At 48.7% G+C, this 16,872-nt stretch overlaps 1 protein-coding gene across 50 annotated transcripts in view; it reads left to right on the forward strand.

Moving 5' to 3' along the window:
* Window positions 1-16,872, forward strand: part of DYSF (dysferlin) — a 236,648-nt gene that overhangs the window by 37,006 nt on the left and 182,770 nt on the right. For all 50 annotated transcript variants that reach the window (XR_013526458.1, XR_013526459.1, XR_013526461.1 and 47 more), the window contains exon 4: window positions 13,645-13,750. Coding sequence is in view for 44 of the 50 variants with exons in the window: in XM_035272224.2 (XP_035128115.1) it covers window positions 13,645-13,750 (106 nt within the window). In the remaining 6 variants the exon portion in view is untranslated. The remainder of the gene's footprint in view (window positions 1-13,644; window positions 13,751-16,872) is intronic.

The raw sequence follows: 16,872 nt of genomic DNA on the forward strand, positions 1-16,872 counted from the left end.
TGCCACCACGCCCAGCTGATTTTTGTATTTGTAGTAGAGACGGGGTTTCACCATGTTTGCCAGGCTGGTCTCAAACTCCTGATCTCAGGTGATCTGCCTGCCTCGGCCTCCCAAAGTGCTGGGATTACAGGCAAGAGCCACTGCGCCCGGCCTGGTGCATATCTTTCTTGGCTTTTCCTATGTTATCTACAGGCATCTGTTTATACACATGCATATATATCTACTTATAAAAAAATGGAATTATGCTGTATGTATTGGTCCGCACTTTGCTTTTTATCCCTTCATAACTGACTCTTTCCCAGATCCGTCCGTCACAGTTTTAAATGGTTATGTGGTATTCCGCAGTATGTGTGCACTGTAATGCACCCCACTGGACTCTCATTGACGGATATTCAGTTTCTTCTCAGTGTCTTGCTCTCGAATGATTATCCAGTGAACATCTTTATCCAAATATTTTTATGTTCTTATGCTATTTTTTCTTTAGGATAGGTTGTTAGAAGTGGGATTACTAGATCAAAAGGTATAAGCAAATAACATTTTTGTAGATTTTTGCCAAATTGCTTTTCAAAAATGTTGCCCTAATTAATGTCCACCAACAATGCAATAAAGTGCCTGCCAATTTATTTTTGCTAGTATGAGGGACCAAAAATAGTATCGTGTAATTTGCGTTTCCTTGGCCACTCGTAAAGCCAAGCGTCTCTTCCATGCTGATTGCCCATTTCTGTTTCTTCTTTTGTGATTGCAGTCCTTACATTTGGGGCTGCTTGTCTTTTTCTTTTTAATCACAATAACCTCCTATATTTGGAATATTACTAGGAATACTAACCCTAAGTCTGTTCTATCTGTATAGAACTTTTGTCTCTGTGCTTGTCACCTGTCAGTTGCACACTCACACAGCAACAGGCGTTTACCCAGATGTGCATGTGTGCACACAGACCTTCAGGGAACACGCGCAGGTTTGTTACATTAAACTTGCGTCGCGGGGGTTTGTTGTATAGATTATTTCATCACCCAGGTATGAAGCTGAGTAGCCATTAGTTATTTTTTCTGATCCTTTCCCTCCTCCCACCCTCCACCCTGTGAACTGTGTGTCCTTCTCTATGTGCCCATGTGTTCTCAACATTTAGCTCCCACTTATATGTGAGAACATTTGGTATTTGGTTTTCTGTTCCTGGGTTGGTTTGCTAAGGATAATGGCCTCCAGCTCCATTCATGTTCCTTCAAAGGACATGATCTCATTCTTTTTTGTGGCAGCATAGTATTCCAGGGTGTTTATGTACCATATTTTCTTTATCTAGTCTATCATGGATGGGCATTTAGGTTGATTCTATTTAATAGGTCTTTACTATTGTGACTAGTGTGCAATGAACATACACAGCACATGGACCTTTATAAAGGCAGAGCAGCAATTTGCTATTGTTAGAAGTCGGGAAAAGGCATAGATTTGGCCTCTGGTTTTAGCCAGCCGATTTGCCAGCCCCTGGTTCTCGCATGCCTGGGAGGCTGTTTGGGCAGGAGTCGTTACACTTCACTGCCCCATTGTTCTCAGTGGTCCCGAAAGCATTGATCATAACCTTATTTTCAAGGATTTTTACGACTATATTTTGCTCTGGATTTGATCCAGGACATCCCTGGGTTTCAGAAATATTTTTCTTTTGTCTTTATCTAGACTGAAGTGGAAAACTATTTAGAGTTACCCTTGGGCAAGCCCTGGGGAATCAGATACTGGCAGGAAGGCTGCCAGAGGCCAGGGGACTCAGGCGCTGTGGAACGTCCTGCTGTCCCCTGTTTCCTGCCCCTCACTGCCAGGCACGCACATCGGAGGGCTGGAGGGGCTCAGTGCCCAGGTGTTTCCTCCCCTCTATGGCGTGTGTCTCCTTCCGGGGCTGGGCTCCCTCACTTTCCTGTTACCTGGCGCATCGATGCTAACGGGAAGATGCAGCTGAGTCAGTGAGGAGTTAGTTGTAATACATATGCAGTTTTAATTGGCATGTCATTTTCTTAGTTTCAAAGAAAGAATGAAAAGTGGATACATGGTAACCCTTCTGGAGCATGTTAAAAAAAATCAAACTTAAAGTTGCAAAAATAGTACAAAGAATATCCATATATTCTTTACTCAGATACATGTATGCACATTTCACTCCATCTGTTTCATTACATATATTTTACTATATTCATTATTATCTCCCTTCCTCCCCTCTCTCTCTCTTTTCCCTTATTCGTTTTTTTTTTTGAGACGGAGTCTCGAACTGTCACCTGGGCTGGAGTGCAGTGGCGCGATCTCAGCTCACTGTAACCTCTGCCTCCCAGCTTCAAGCAATTCTCCTGGCCTCAGCCTCCCAAGTAGCTGGGATTACAAGAGCCCACCACTATGCCCAGCTAAATTTTTTGTATTTTTAATAGAGATGAGATTTCACTATGTTGGACAGGATGGTCTCGAACTTCTGACCTCATGATTTGCCTGCCTTGTGCTCTCAAAGTGCTGGGATTACAGGCATGAGCCACTGCACCTGGACTTCCTCTCCCTGTTTCTTTCTCTCTCTTTCTCTTACTCCCATTTGAAGATAAGTTATATTCATCATGGTCTTTGACTCCTAAATATTTCAGTGTATATTTCTTAAGAATAGGGAGACAGTTATCGACTTCGGTAAACTTAACATGATGCCATACTTTTTTGTTTGTTTGTTTTTGAGACAGGGCCTTACTCTGTTGCCCAGGCTGGAGCGCAGTGTCTTGAACAAGGCTCACTGTAGCCTTGACATCCTAGGCTCAATCCATCCTACTACCTCAGACTTCTGAGTAGCTGGTACCACAGGCACAAGCCACCACATCTGGCTAATTACAAAAGAAATTTTTTTGTAGAGTCAGGGTCTCACTATGTTGTCAGGCTGGTCTTGAACTCCTGGGGTCAAGGGATCCTCCTGACTCAGCCTCCTAAAGTGGTGAGATTATAGGCATGAGCTACAGTACCTGGCTGATACCATACTTTAATCTAATATGTTGTTTGTATTCCAGTCATGTTAATGGGTGAAATAATATTCTTCAGAGCAAGTTCTCTTTCCCTCTCCCCCGGTGCAGGATCCAGTCTGTGGTTCATATTAAATTTAGCCATGTTTCCATAGCCTCCTTTAATCTGAAATGCTTCCATAGTCTTTGTCTTTTATTAGAATTTACATTTTTGAATAATACAGTATCCTTTTTTTTCTAATGGAATGTTCCTCATTTGGGGAGTCAACCTAAATAACAAACAGAGAGAGACTCTCTAAAAGAGAAATGATGTTTATGTGGAAATAGAGCACTAGCCTGGGAATATGCATCCCATATTAAACCATGTGAGTATTTCAGGGGGTAAAGAAACACAGAGGTTTTTCTGGGTGCGGTGGCTCAAGCCTGTAATCCCAGCACTTTGGGAGGCCAAGGTGGGTGGATCATTTGAGGTCAGGAGTTCGAGACCAGCCCAGCCAACATGGTGAAACCCTGCCTCTACTAAAAATTCAAAATTAGCTGGGTGTGGTGTCACGCGCCTGTAGTCCTAGCTACTCAGGAGGCTGAGGCAGGAGAATCGCTTGAACCCTGGAGGTGGAGGTTGCAGTGAGCCGAGATTGCACCACTGCTCTCCAGCCTGGGCAACAGAGCAAGACAGTGTCTCAAAAAAAAAAAAAAAGAACATAAAGTTTTTTTAAAGGAAAACAATGAGGAGGATTACATAATTATTTTGAAATATTATCCTCGGCTATAAAAATCAATAACAAGGGTGATTCTAGCCCGAGGTTGGACAGGCAATTAGTGGGCAGAAGTCGTTGTGGAAGTATTTTTTGTATAAGTTTGTTACGGCCTTTGTGCAAGATTGTGTTTTTGCAGTATTTTGTGAGAATTTTTGCTATCAGGCATACAGGCATGAGAAAACCTCTCTTCATTGCCTTCCTTGGCATTTTTGATCAGGGTTTTCTTAACATTAGCCACTCCATTTTGATTCTGACAACTTTCACGGTAGTTTGTTTGAAGTTTTTCATGCTTAGATTCAAGCTTGCATTAGGTCACTCATCCCTGGCCAGAACACTGCCTAAGTATTGATCTCCGGATCGAGAGGCATGTGATGTTCCTTACTGGGAAACATTAATTTCAATCACCTGGTCACGGTCTTGTCTGATTTTTCCATTGCATATTTACTGTTCTTTTCTCCCCCTTAAAGTTTGTTAAGATATACTTTAAAGGCCGGGTGCGGTGGCTCAAGCCTGTAATCCCAGCACTTTGGGAGGCCAAGGTGGGTGGATCACGAGGTCAAGAGATCGAGACCATCCTGGTCAACATGGTAAAACCTTGTCTCTACTAAAAATACAAAAAATTAGCTGGGCATGGTGGCACACGCCTGTAGTCCCAGCTACTCAGGAGGCTGAGGCAGGAGAATTGCTTGAACCCAGGAGGCAGAGGTTGTGGTGAGCCGAGATCGCGCCATTGCACTCCAGCCTGGGTAACAAGAGTGAAACTCTGCCTCAAAAAAAAAAAAAAAAAAGATATACTTTAAGATGGTGCAAATATCCTGCTTCTCAACAAAATGTCCCCCTAAATTGAGCATCCATGGATGATCCTTGCCTGATCCAATCCTTACCATGATGGGTACGAGCTGATTTTCCTCTCCAGCACTCCCACATGTACCAGGCTGGGCTGTCGCGGTCACAGTGGTGCTGGCATAACGCCAGGGCCACCACGCATTGATCTCTCCCTGTGCCTAGCACTATGTCTTGGTGACTAATGCCTTGAGCCTCACCCCTTGGCTCAGGGCCATTTGATCAGAGTTGAAAGACTTCTGGGTCATTTGTTTTGGTGTCTCATCTCTTCCATCCTTGATAGGCAGTGTTGGAGTGAGAAAGACACCCATTCTGGGCTGGATTATTCGTTAGAACGTCCTTCCTTCTATTGGCTACAGATTTTTTCGTGACATTTTGAGCATCTTATTTCTCTACACTCCAGAATGATCAAAAAGAAATCTAACCCTCTTACATATGACAGCACTTCAAGGAATGATCTAATTCAGTCCTGACAGTCACTAGGTGGGATGGGAATGTGCAGAGAAGCACAGGAACATGGTGAGTGGGGAGGGGAGGAAGGGAACCCACATTCACCAAGTCCCATCTGTGTTCCAGGCACCCGTGGGGAACGTTAGGTACATTAACTGCAATTTCACTAGCACCCTCTGAAGAATGCATGATTTCCTTCAAGCTCTAGCAGTGCAGGGCGAGTTGTCCATTTTGTACTTGTCAGTATCCCTATACCTACAACAGTACCTGACCCATGATTGGTGCTCACTATGTATTTGTTGAATGAATGAATGAATGACTTTTACAGATGAGGAAACAGTCTTAGAAAGGTTATGTCATGTGTGCCCAGTCACACAGATATCGGATTGCAGAGCTAGGTTTCTGGCATGGTAGGATGACTTGAGGACTCTTAATCATTGAAGTATTAATCATTGAATGTTTAATACTTTTGGAAGATAGTTGAGAGAAGAACATTTTCAAAGTGTTACTGTAGGTTAAAAGGTACAGTTTGAAAACACTGGGTTGATGAGTGTGACATTCTAGGGTCAACCACCTGGGGTGTTCCATGAACCCAGTAGAACAGGAGCTATGTGTCCTGCCAGGCTTCCTGGATCACTTTCCTTTGGGGCATCTGGGATAAGGTAGCTTGTCTCCTGTCCACTTCTTTTTCAGTCTGAGTTATACCCACTCCTCCCATCTTCCTGCTGCTAACATGGCTCTTAGCACCTGGGGCTGTGGTCCTCTGGGCTGCCCCAGCCCTGGTTCCTGCATACCCACATTCTGCAGCTTAAACTGCCACTAATATAGGGGAATGCCTGGAGTCACTGGGACAGGGGCTCTGCTCCTCTCTGCAGACATGGAGACCACTCTCATTGGAATGGTGGCTCTTTTATGGGTTCTTAGTCACACCACAGGGTTGCCTCTCTCTGACCCACTTGTTTCCCCAGAGTCTCTGCCAGCTACCGTAACGTGGAGCTGCACCTGCAGTGCGCCCTTCTCTTCCACCATCTCCTCCCTCTTTTAGGGCCCTGCCTTCAAGGCCACTTCCTGAAAACTCCAAATGCCATCCTCCATAGTGTAGACTACTAGACCTTCCAACCTCCTCTTCATATGAGACTTTAACCCATCTGAAAAGTACAATTAATGAGCTTTTAAAAGCTTCTTAAAATGGCCACTCAAAGTTGGGCATGGTGGCTCACACCTGTAATCCCAGCAGTCTGGGAGGCCAAGGTGGGTGGACTCCTTGAGCCCAGGAGTTTGAGACCAGTCTGGGCAATATAGTGAAACCCTGCTGTGTAAAAAAAAAAAAAAAAGAAATTAGCCAGTTGTGGTGGTGCACACCTGTGGTTCCAGCCACTTGGGAGGTTGGGGCAGGAAGATCACTTGAGCCTGGAAGGTCAAAGCTTCAGTGAGCTGTGATCATGCCACTGCACTCTAGCTAGGGCGGCAGAGCCAGACCGTGTTTCCAAAAAAGCATGAGTCTTGTTGAAGCCACTGCACTCCAGCCTCAGGGAAAACAGTGAAAGTGACTGAAAAAAAAAGTCACTCACTTCTAACTTCCCCAACAAATAACAAGCATGAGTATGTTTTTAAATGTAGGTTTTGTTATTTTCAGGTACAGTGAGGCCAACAGATCAGGAGGTGACTGCCATTGAAAAGATAGTGTGTTACAGTTTCCAAGAGGGGAGGGCAGGCCACGCCAGGCAGGGCACAGGGGGAAGTGCTGGAATCAGTGCCAGAGTCAGTGCAGGGGTCAATCAGGAGGCAGAGGGAGTGAGGGGAACACGGGGCAACAGGCTTTATTGTGGTTTCTGAGGGAAGGAATGGGCAAGGCAGGGTAAGCAGACCTGGGGACTGGCCAGTTTGAATAATTTCAGTGGGCTCTGGGCACACTTACATGTAGACATAAAGCTGTCAATGTATAGACACAGAGACAGTAGGGGCTGTCCTGAGTTGCTGGAACCTGGCCCTGGGGTGCTTAGGACAGGGGAATGTGGGTCCTGTGTGTGACAGCCCATGGAAGAGGTGGAAGGTGTGGGCTCAGAGTGGCTGGTTTGTATATGAACAGCCTGCTGGCAAGTGGGGAGTCCTTTACTATCTCCAGGAATTGTGGGAAGTCCCTCCAAGGTCAGCAAGGCCCCAGATGTCAAAGCATCCGAAATACAAAAAATATAGCTTAGCATAAGATTAAAACAAATATGGGCCAGATCTAATTTATAGACTGGGTTCTCCTTCCTATGGATTAAGCAAACCAATGGCCTGTTTCTTTAATGATGCATTTATGGGGCTCTAAGGTGGCACAGGAGGCACAATGTAGGGTTCAAAGCAAAGCCTCTGGAGTCACGCTCTGTCAGCCTTGTTATTTGTGTGAAATCAGGCAAGTAAAACACCTTCCCAAGTCCCATTTTCCTTGTCTATAAGGTGAACTGAACTAATAGCAGTACCTACTGCACAGGACTACTGTCTGTTTAAAGGAGGTAGTGTATCTAATATGTACCTAGTTAATGTAACCGCCCTACAGATTCATCGTGCTGGCTGCCCAGATAGAGCTGATTTATCAAGACAGGGAATTGCAACAGAGAAAAAGTTTAATGCACATAGAGCTGGCTAAATGGGAGACTGGAGTGTTATTCTTACTCAAATCAGGCTCCTTGAAAATTCAGAGGCTAGAGTTTTTTGAAAGATTCTTTGGTGGTGATATGATTTGGTTGCGTTCCCACCCAAATCTCATCTTGAGCTGTAGTTCCCATAATTCCCATGTGTTGTGGGAGGGACCCAGTGAGGTGATTGAATCACACTCCACATGGAGGTAATTGAATACCTCCATGCTCTTCTCATGATCTGATGGTTTTATAAAGTGTTTTCTTGCCTTCACTCTGAACTTCTTGCTGCTGCCATGTGAAGGACATGTTTGCTTTCCCATCCCCCACGACTGTAAGTTTCCTGAGGCCATCCCAGCCCCAGCCCCGCTGAACTGTGAGTCAATTAAACCTCTTTCCTTCTAAATTACCCAATCTCAGGCATATCTTTATTAGCAGTGTGAGAACGGACTAATACAGGTGTGTTCCCAGACCAAACCAAGGGTCTGGCTGCTTATTCTTGTGGCCCAATAATGAGATGCAGATGAACTGGAAAAGAAGAGAGTTTATTTCTGTAACCAGGTACAGGCAGAAGGCCTGTAAAATATCAGCAGACCAACTCAAAATTAGAAAGTTTTCCAGTGCTTATATGCCTTCTAAGCTATATGTCTATGTGTAAATGTGCACTCATCTAAAGACATAAGTGACTAACTTCTATTCTATAGCTAAGGTCTGAGTTTTGAAGACCTTCCTTTGGAGCCTCAGTAAAATTACTTAATCTAGATGAGTCCAGGTGCCAGGGGTGATTACCCTTATCTTGTCTCCTGCTAAATCATGGAGGTTTGGGGAGCTCCTTTAGACCCCCAATAAAACTTGTTTGTCAAGGCCTGGGGAGTTTCTTCAGACCCCCAGTAAAAACATGTTTAATCATAAATGGGTCCTGTTAAGAATTCCTTTGTTATCTTGTCATGCCTCAAGGCTCAGGAAAGTCCTGGGCAAAATTCTTGGTGGGCTTTTGTTACACTCCAGCCTTTGTATGAGGTCACTCTCTCTATCAGCTTTGAATATTTAACTTCACCACTCAGTCAGTGCTGAAACAGTTGCTATGGAGGCCTGCCTGTTCAGCTGTTAGTGAGAGCTGGCCTGCCACAGGTGGCAGGGGGCTAGAGAACGGGAATGCTGATTTGCTGGGTCGGGGATGGAATCACAGGAAGCTGAGACTGTCCTCTTGCCATGAGTCAATTCCTGGCTGGGGGCCACATGACTACATGAGCCAGTTTACCAGTCTAGGTAGTGTCAGAAGGAATGCAGGTTCTGGAAAATACCTCAAACTCCAATCTTAGGTTCTGTAATAGTGATGTTATCCAAAGGAGCAACTGGGGAGGCTAGGAATCCCGTGGCTTCTGGCTGCATGTCTCCTGAGGCATAATTCCTAAACTTGTGGCTAATTTGAGTCTTACAAAGGCACTCTGGTCTCCAGGCAAGGATGGGGTTTATTTCTGGAAAGGGCTGTTATCATCTTTGTTTCAAAGTTAAACTATAAACTAAATTTTTTCCTATAGTTAGCTGGCCTATGCCAGGAATGAATAAGGGCAGTTTGGAGATTAAAGGCAAGATGGAGAAGGTTAGGTTAGATCTCTTTCATGGTCACAGTTCTCTCCTTTTTATAATTTTTGCATAGCTGGTTTCATTAATAGGAGCGTTGCTATTATTAGAATGCAAATTCCATGAGGCCAGAGACTATATTTTGTTGGACATGCTAAATAAATATCTGTTGAATGAATGAATCCTAAGATTTTAAAGAAGTTTTTATGTTTTGTTTTTAAATTTAGTTTTTTACATTGGTAAAAACTTTAAGGAGTTATAAAAACAGAAACTATATTTAAAAATGCAGTGAAAATTCTCCCTGGCCTCTTTGTCCCTCCCTGATCTGCCCAGTTCTTGCTGTTCCCTAACAGGTATCCCCTCTTCTTGGTTCCTTATGGATCATTCCAGAGATCTTATGTTATTGCTTAATCACCCAAATAGATTCGAACTTTCTTCTTTTATATGCAGCAAGTATTATACACACGCTTTTGCCCTTTGTTTTATCACTTAACAGTGTATCTTGAAGATTTTCCACGTAAGTGACTGACTCCCCGTTATTTGTGTAGCTGTCTAGTGTTCCACTGCATGAATGTACTGACTTGACTTACCTGTTGTCCATGATAGACATTGGAATTGCGTCTGTATTTTGTTCTTTCAGTGATGTAGTAAGACTCAGTGTTTTAAAACAAAATTGTTTTGATTTCTTCATGCTTCATTAAAATAAATTGACTTGGCCACCATGATTCCCACCCTCCCACATACTGCCTAAGGCTAAGGTTTGGGGGCCACCCATCCCTCCTTCCCTTCTGTCATAGGGCAGTAGGAGCACCTCGAGATGGTGAGTTTGGGAACTAGTTCTTTTTCTATGGAGGAAAAGCGTGTTCCTTGTCAGACCACAAGCTGCCTTGGCTTCTCCCTCCCTCGCCCATGCCAGTTCTGCCTTCTCTTTCTTTGGGATGGCGGCGGCTCTTTCAGTCCCCACATATCTCCAGCCCCCACATTCTCATGGCTCCAGAACACAGCTAGCCAAGGGGCCTGAGGAGGCTGGGAGCTCCTGTGGCATTTTCCTCCATGTGGGCTGCAGGGGGTGTGGCCAGGGCCCATGGGTGTCATTTCTACCTCTGCAGGCTCTGCACACAGTCAAAGCTGGCCCTGTGTAGGACCCTGACCCCCTCCTTGCCTCATCTGACCCACTGGAATCCTGTCTGCCACTTGCCAGGCCACTGGTTGGTGCTCACTGAGTGTGCAGCATCCCTGATGAGCAGAGGGCACCTGGACTGGGAGCCTGTGCCTCAGTCTCTCTCCAGATGGGGTGGGTCTCCTCAAGGATCCCAGACCTGGAGGCCCCTGGATAAAGCCACATCTTCTTCATCCTCTGTGAAATGAATGGATGAATGGTAACTGGCCTCTGGGTTTTCTGTGATCAAGACTCAGACCCCTCTAGTCTCCCAGGGAGTCCCTCTTCTGTGCCCGCCCCCGCCCCCCGACCTCTCCACCCTGAGCAATACTTCCTGGGAGGCTGTGAATTTCCCTGACTCTTGTGAACTTGACTCCCACAGCCTGCTCCTTATGCTTTGGGAGGGGCAACCTGTCCTGCTATTTCCAGCATTTCCTCCTAGAGGAGTGGGGGCTGGGGAAGCCATCTTTCTTGGAGGGACTCACCCTCAGGCCTATAGCAGGGGTTGGGAGGATGCATTTCATGGCCTCAAAAGGTGTTTCATGGAGGAAATAACAAGCAGTTAATCCTGGCTGTTGTCTCTTGGGTATCCCAGAGGCACCCCAGGCTGGCAGGGGTGGGGGCGTTGCTTCCTTCTGCATTTCCCTCCATTGTTCCCTGACCTACTTCCAGGAATTCTCCCTGGGCTGGGAGGCCTGGACAACCACAAGGGAGGCAGAGATCTGGCTTTTCTCGGCACCCCAAGACCTGGCTGCTCTTCTGCTCTGCTCCGACCTAAGGGCTCCCAAGCTGGAGCTCCAGCTGCCACGTGCGGCTCTCTGGTCCATGAAGCCTCCTTGGGCCCTGCCTCCCGGTCCCCAAGGGGAGAAGCCCCAGTGCTCCGGGGGATCGCACAGGGAACCTAGAGACCTGGGTCCCAGGGCTGGCTCAGCCATCCTCCTGCTTGAGCAAGTCACTCTCCTCTGCCACCCCAGTTTTCTCATGACGGACAGGGTGACTCTGGTCTCTGATGTCATATGAACTCATGAGTCCTCTATACCTACAGTCTGGCCTTTTTGACATTGCCTGGGTCCTGAGGACAATTCAGTCAACAGGCTGACAGGGGCCTCCTGGTACCAGCCCCTAGGATGGAGACACTCCAGGAGCCCCAGCTTATTAAGCGATGGTAAAAAACCTGCTCCATGCTGTGAAGGAACAGAACACAAATGAGTTCACATTCTAGAAAATATGGCTCCTAGCATTGTGGGGGGTTGGAACCCTGGAATGAATATTAGTCAATCTTTCTTGCTCTCTCTCTACTTCTTTCAGGACGCATTAGAAAAGTTAACCTTGAGGATATATTACATTTACTGCCTTGCTAGCAAGGGCACGTGCAAGGCGACAGAGTCTGCTGCTTTCAAGAAGGGTGGGAAAAGAGATTTTTCATTGTTGAGAAGCTTAGATGAGCGGCTAGGTTTTCATTTTAATCTTGTATTATGATGAATAGACATATAAGCTACCGTTTTAACCATCTGTGAGCATAGTTCAGTGTTACGTGCACTCATGACATCAGTCATTCCCACCGTCCACCTCCGGAACGTTTTCTCATCCTCTAAAACTGAAACTCTATCTGTTCAATAATAAATCCTCACGTTCTTCTCCCCGCAGCTGATAGCAGCCACCATTCTACTTTCTAGGAATTTGACTACTCTAGCTACCTCATATAAGTGGAATCATAAATATTTGTCTTGTTGTGACTGGCTGGCTTCACTTTACAGAACGTCTCCTTCGTTCGTCTGTGTTGTAGCATGTGCCGGGATCTTCTTTTCTGAGACTGAAGACTATTCCATTGTGTGGATGGACCACGTCTTGTTTATCTACTCCTCTGTTGATAGAAACTTGCTTTGCTTATACCTCCTGGCTATTGTGAATAATACTGTTATGAACACAGGTGTGCGAATATCTAGGTCCCTGATTTCCATTATTTTGGGATATAGATCCAGAAGTAGAATTGCTAGATCATATGATAATTCTATGTTTGATTTTTTGAGTGACTGCCATGCTGTTTCCCACAGTGGCTGCACCATTTTACATCCATACCCGCCTCCCACAAGCATTCCATTTTCTCCCTATCCTGCCAACACTTGTGATTTTTCTCTGCACGCAAGATGTGTGTGTGTGTGTGTGTGTGTGTGTGTGTGTATCACAGCCATCCCAGTGGATGTGAAGTAGCACCTCAGTGTGAGTAGTCAGTTTTAAAAATCACCTAGTTAGGTTGAGATTGCAGTTTTATTTCATAGGCTCATAAAAATCTAGATTCTAATCAGTGTTTGCAGAGACCAGAAAAGAGATCCCAGATGTCAGGTGTGCTGTTCATCCATCAGGGACAAGCAGTTAAGAAAAACACCCGTGGCTGTTTTTTGCCAGCCTAACATGGCCTTGTGCCCTGACAGTAATGTTCAGGGTAAGTGCAGTTCCCAGGGAGGCAAGCAGAAGTCACACATGGACAGCAGGCCACAGGTTGCAATGGATGCAGGCCACTCGCTGCCCCTGGTTTCCTGCTGCCTCTACAGAGGGGCAGACCACCTGGTGAGCCCGTCTCATAGCTTCCTCTGCACTCTGCGAAGGGAGCGTGTGCCGACCACCGTGCTGCTGACCCACTCTTTCCTAATAGCCATCCATGCGCCCTGCCCAGCCTGTCAGTCAGAAATGCAGCCTCTGGCATGTGTGGTGCAGACCGCCCAGAGCCTCTCAGGACTGGGGCCTGTTTCCCGGCCCCAATCTCCTTTTCTCCCTGTCCCTGAAGACAGGAAGATTTCTTTGCTTTTCATGTACAATCACTGCTTGCTGAGCCCTGGGATTCCAACACAGACAGCCTGTGTAGGCGTGGCTTGTGTGGGCCGCTGGGGCTCAGGGGCAGTGTGGGGGTGATGAGATGTGGACCTGGTGGGCTGCTGAGCGCTCATGGGAAGATAACCTTCATCTCTGGGGAGGTGTGGCTGGGCCTCTGGAGAGGGGCAGGAAGGGGTCCAGGTGGACCCTGGGGAGGGAAAGGTGTCTCTTATCCCTTCCCATGCTCAAGTATTTCCCCAGGGGCCAGGCCTTCCAGGGATGGTGCATGGTGGTGACTGGGTGTGGGGGTGCAGGGGAGCCCTTGTGGGGTGCCAGGTGATCGTGGGGTCAGGCAGACCAGCTTTGTCTGAGTGGCAGAAGTGAGGGGTCTGACAGAGGAGCCGGGGTGCATTAAGCTAGTTTTCTACATTCAACTTCTCTTTCTTCTCAGATTCCTGGGGGAAGCCAAGGTCCCACTCCGGGAGGTCCTCGCCACCCCTAGTCTGTCTGCTAGCTTCAATGCCCCCCTGCTGGACACCAAGAAGCAGCCCACGGGGGTAAGTGCCCATCAGCCTCTGCCAGGTTATGGTCTGAGGCATTGCTGGGTGGCTTTCTCTTTGGGCTTTGCCATTCAGACCCCAGATACGTGTCTGACTTCAGCTCCCAGGAAGCAGGCCTGGCTCTCCCTGATCAGAGCTTGCAGTGTCTGCAGGGGCCGGACTGGGGGAGATGGGAAGGGCAGAGGGAGTCCTGACTCCGCCTGCAGGGCTCAAGTCAGCCTTGTCTGGAAGCAGCTTGGCCCACCCCTTGGTCTGGTCCTGACTGGCCACCTCCTGTCCCCCATCTCCTGGTCAGCCTTGGCTGTAGCCCCTCTAGTCTCCCTGACAGACTTCCCTTCCTCCCTCACCACTCAACCCTCTTCTCCAGATTCTGAATCTCTGAGCCATCTGGGTCACAGAACATGAGGGAGGGAGGGAAACAGCCCTCTCCCCTGCCCACCGAGACCCTCTTCCTTTTCCTGCCCCTCCCCTGGCCTTCTCAGCACTCCCCCAGTCCAAGCAGACAATTCCCAGCCCTCCTCTCTGCCTGTTATTTTTAGTGAGCTAAATATACCCTGCCGGGTTCTCTCTTCCTGATAGAATTCCTGACCTCCCCCGTGGGTCAGCCCCGCCTCCCAGGATGTACCAGGATCCAAGGATTGGAACTACTTCCTCCCCGTGAGGCCTAGGGGATTGAGCCTTGACTTCTCTCAGGCAGGGTGGCTGCACTGCCCTGGGGTGGGTGTATGAGGCCGGGGCTCCTGGCTGGCTGAGTGAGTCAGGAAGTGGCTGGTCTGGGCAGAGCTCTGAGTGGAACGAGACTGGATGCTGAGACCTAGAGAAAGGAATCACTGGAACCGCAGTCCATGGCTGTCCCCATGGGGGCCCAAACTCGGAGCTCATCCCAGACCCTCTGGTGGATGGGCCATGGCTGGACTCTCGGTTCACTGAACTCCCAGTCTGCCGCCCTCACGGTGCTAGACTTTGCTCCCTGGGCATCTTAGGCTGGGGATGACTGGGCTGCTCCCTTTGTAGGAGATGTCACTTTCCAGCAGGGTCCATCCCTCTGGACTGACTGGCAGAACATTCTGGTCCAGAGCAGTATTCACCAAGCCTGTCTCTGTCACTCTGAGTCCCCTCTCATTCTCCTTTCGGGCCCTCCAGTCTCTTAACACTCCCTGTGGTCAAGGAGGACTCCAAGGAGTTCCGGAACTACCCTTTCAGGGTTCCCGAGGAGGCTCAGACCGAACCCTCGAGGCACAGAACACAGATGGAGGGATGACAGGTATCAGTCAAGGCAGCTGGTGAGAGAGGGCCTTGGGGTCAGGCTTGGCTCTCACTTCCAGCTCTGGCGTTTCCTGCCCTTTGGTCCCCTCCAACCTCAAAGTCCAGCCCCAAGCCAGAGATTTCCATAGCTGGTCCCTGTTCATGGGGCCGTGCCAGGCTGGGGCCATCCCTGCATGCCTCACATCACCTCCTCCTGATCTTCGTTCCCATACTGTCTGGGCTTCACGCTTAGCGGCTGGGAGCCTGCTGCCTTCTCTTCCCCAGCCGGGGATTCGGGGCTGTCTGCAGAACTTTACATTCTTTCACTGACCATGTCACCAGCAAGGGTGTGTGAGATCCAGGAGGTGGCGGATGGGTGAGAAGTGCTTGATCCTGCCGGGTTGAGCCCACTAGCTAAGCTTGGGCTGGGAATGGGGTGGGAGAGCCTCCTCCCTGCTGCCCAGGAGGCACTTCTTACCTGTTCAGAGTCTAGGACCAGATTCTGGTCCATGTGATGGCATTAAAGTCACAGCGCAGCCCCAGACAGGTGGTACGACCCTTTGGGCTGGGGCTTCCTGCCTGGGACCTGGGCTGGCTGCATGGTAGTGCAAGGCACGGATAACTGGGGGTGTGCTTGGCAGGGACAGAGAGCCAACAACATTGAGGGTTCTAGCTGGTCACTCAGTGAGACCTCATTTCTGAGCCAAGCCCAATCAGCAGAGCATGCTGGGCCCTCCCATTTCACGGTAGCTCAGTTGCTTCTAAGGGCCAAAGGAAACTGCTGATGGGGTGATGGGAGTGAGTACAGGGCCTGTGGGATCCTTAGGAAGCCCTGGCCGACTGAGGGGCGTGGAGAGGCTGGGAGCCCTGCTGCAGGCAGGCTGCACACCCCATTCGCCTTTTGCTCAGTGTTCTCACTCAAGTCCCTTCAGATATGGTAGGCTGGGCTGTATGCCATGGAAGATGCCAAATCTACCCTCTGACAGCTGCCAGGTTGATGGAGAAGACACTCCACTGCCCTAGAGGAACCTCCAGGCCTCAAGGATTTAGGACACACAGAGGAAAGAAGCAGCATCCTCCCAGATGTATTTTAAGAGTAGCTCACTCATGAAAGTGTGGACACATGGCGAACACTCAGTAGGCATCACCCGGGCCTTAAAGCCAGAGTCAGATCACAGAGGAGGAAAAGAGCCCATGAAGCCCGGTTATGTGCGGGTCGGGGAGCCAGGAGGGCACTGCGTGCTGGGAGCAGGGACCTGAGGCGGGCAGGACAGTGCTCCATGAGTCCCTGAGCTGTCTTCAAGGGTGTGGAGCTCCTGCTCACCATCCTGTATCAGCTCAGGGCCACAGCTACCCTTTGCCTGCCTCTGGAGGTTGTCCGAGGGAGAGGTGAGTGAGGGCCAGGCACATATCAGGCTGGGCCTAGCCACGGGGACATGTTTCAGGGGAGGTGAGAGTGGGCTGCTCTGGGCTTTCTTTTCATGTGCTCAATGCTGGTGGAGGAGGTAGGAGGCACACAACGGGCTGGGCACAGCAGGGTGCGCGAAGGACCCCAGAGCCTGGCAACAAAACCTGGAGGAGGGTCACAGCCAGGGAGGGTCTGAGGAGGTTATTCCCTGCCCTTGCCTTCAGTTTCCTGTGCCCTTTTAGTCTGGGGCCAGACAGGAGCCTCAAGTTCTGCTGATCTTGTTGACTGTGGGCCCTAAGGCAGCAGACGAGGGCGACGAGGTTACCCCACTCCAGGGCAGCCTGTTTTGTGGACACGCGATTGACTGACAATGGCCTTGCTGGGGGAGAACCCTGCAGTGCTGCTGGGCTGGAGAGCTGAGGACCTGGGCTCTCAGGTGGGGTCCCGTGATATGGAGGACCTTGGG

This window comes from Callithrix jacchus, chromosome 14, assembly GCF_049354715.1.
Source record: "Callithrix jacchus isolate 240 chromosome 14, calJac240_pri, whole genome shotgun sequence".
In the NCBI taxonomy this organism is placed as follows: Eukaryota; Metazoa; Chordata; class Mammalia; order Primates; family Cebidae; genus Callithrix; species Callithrix jacchus.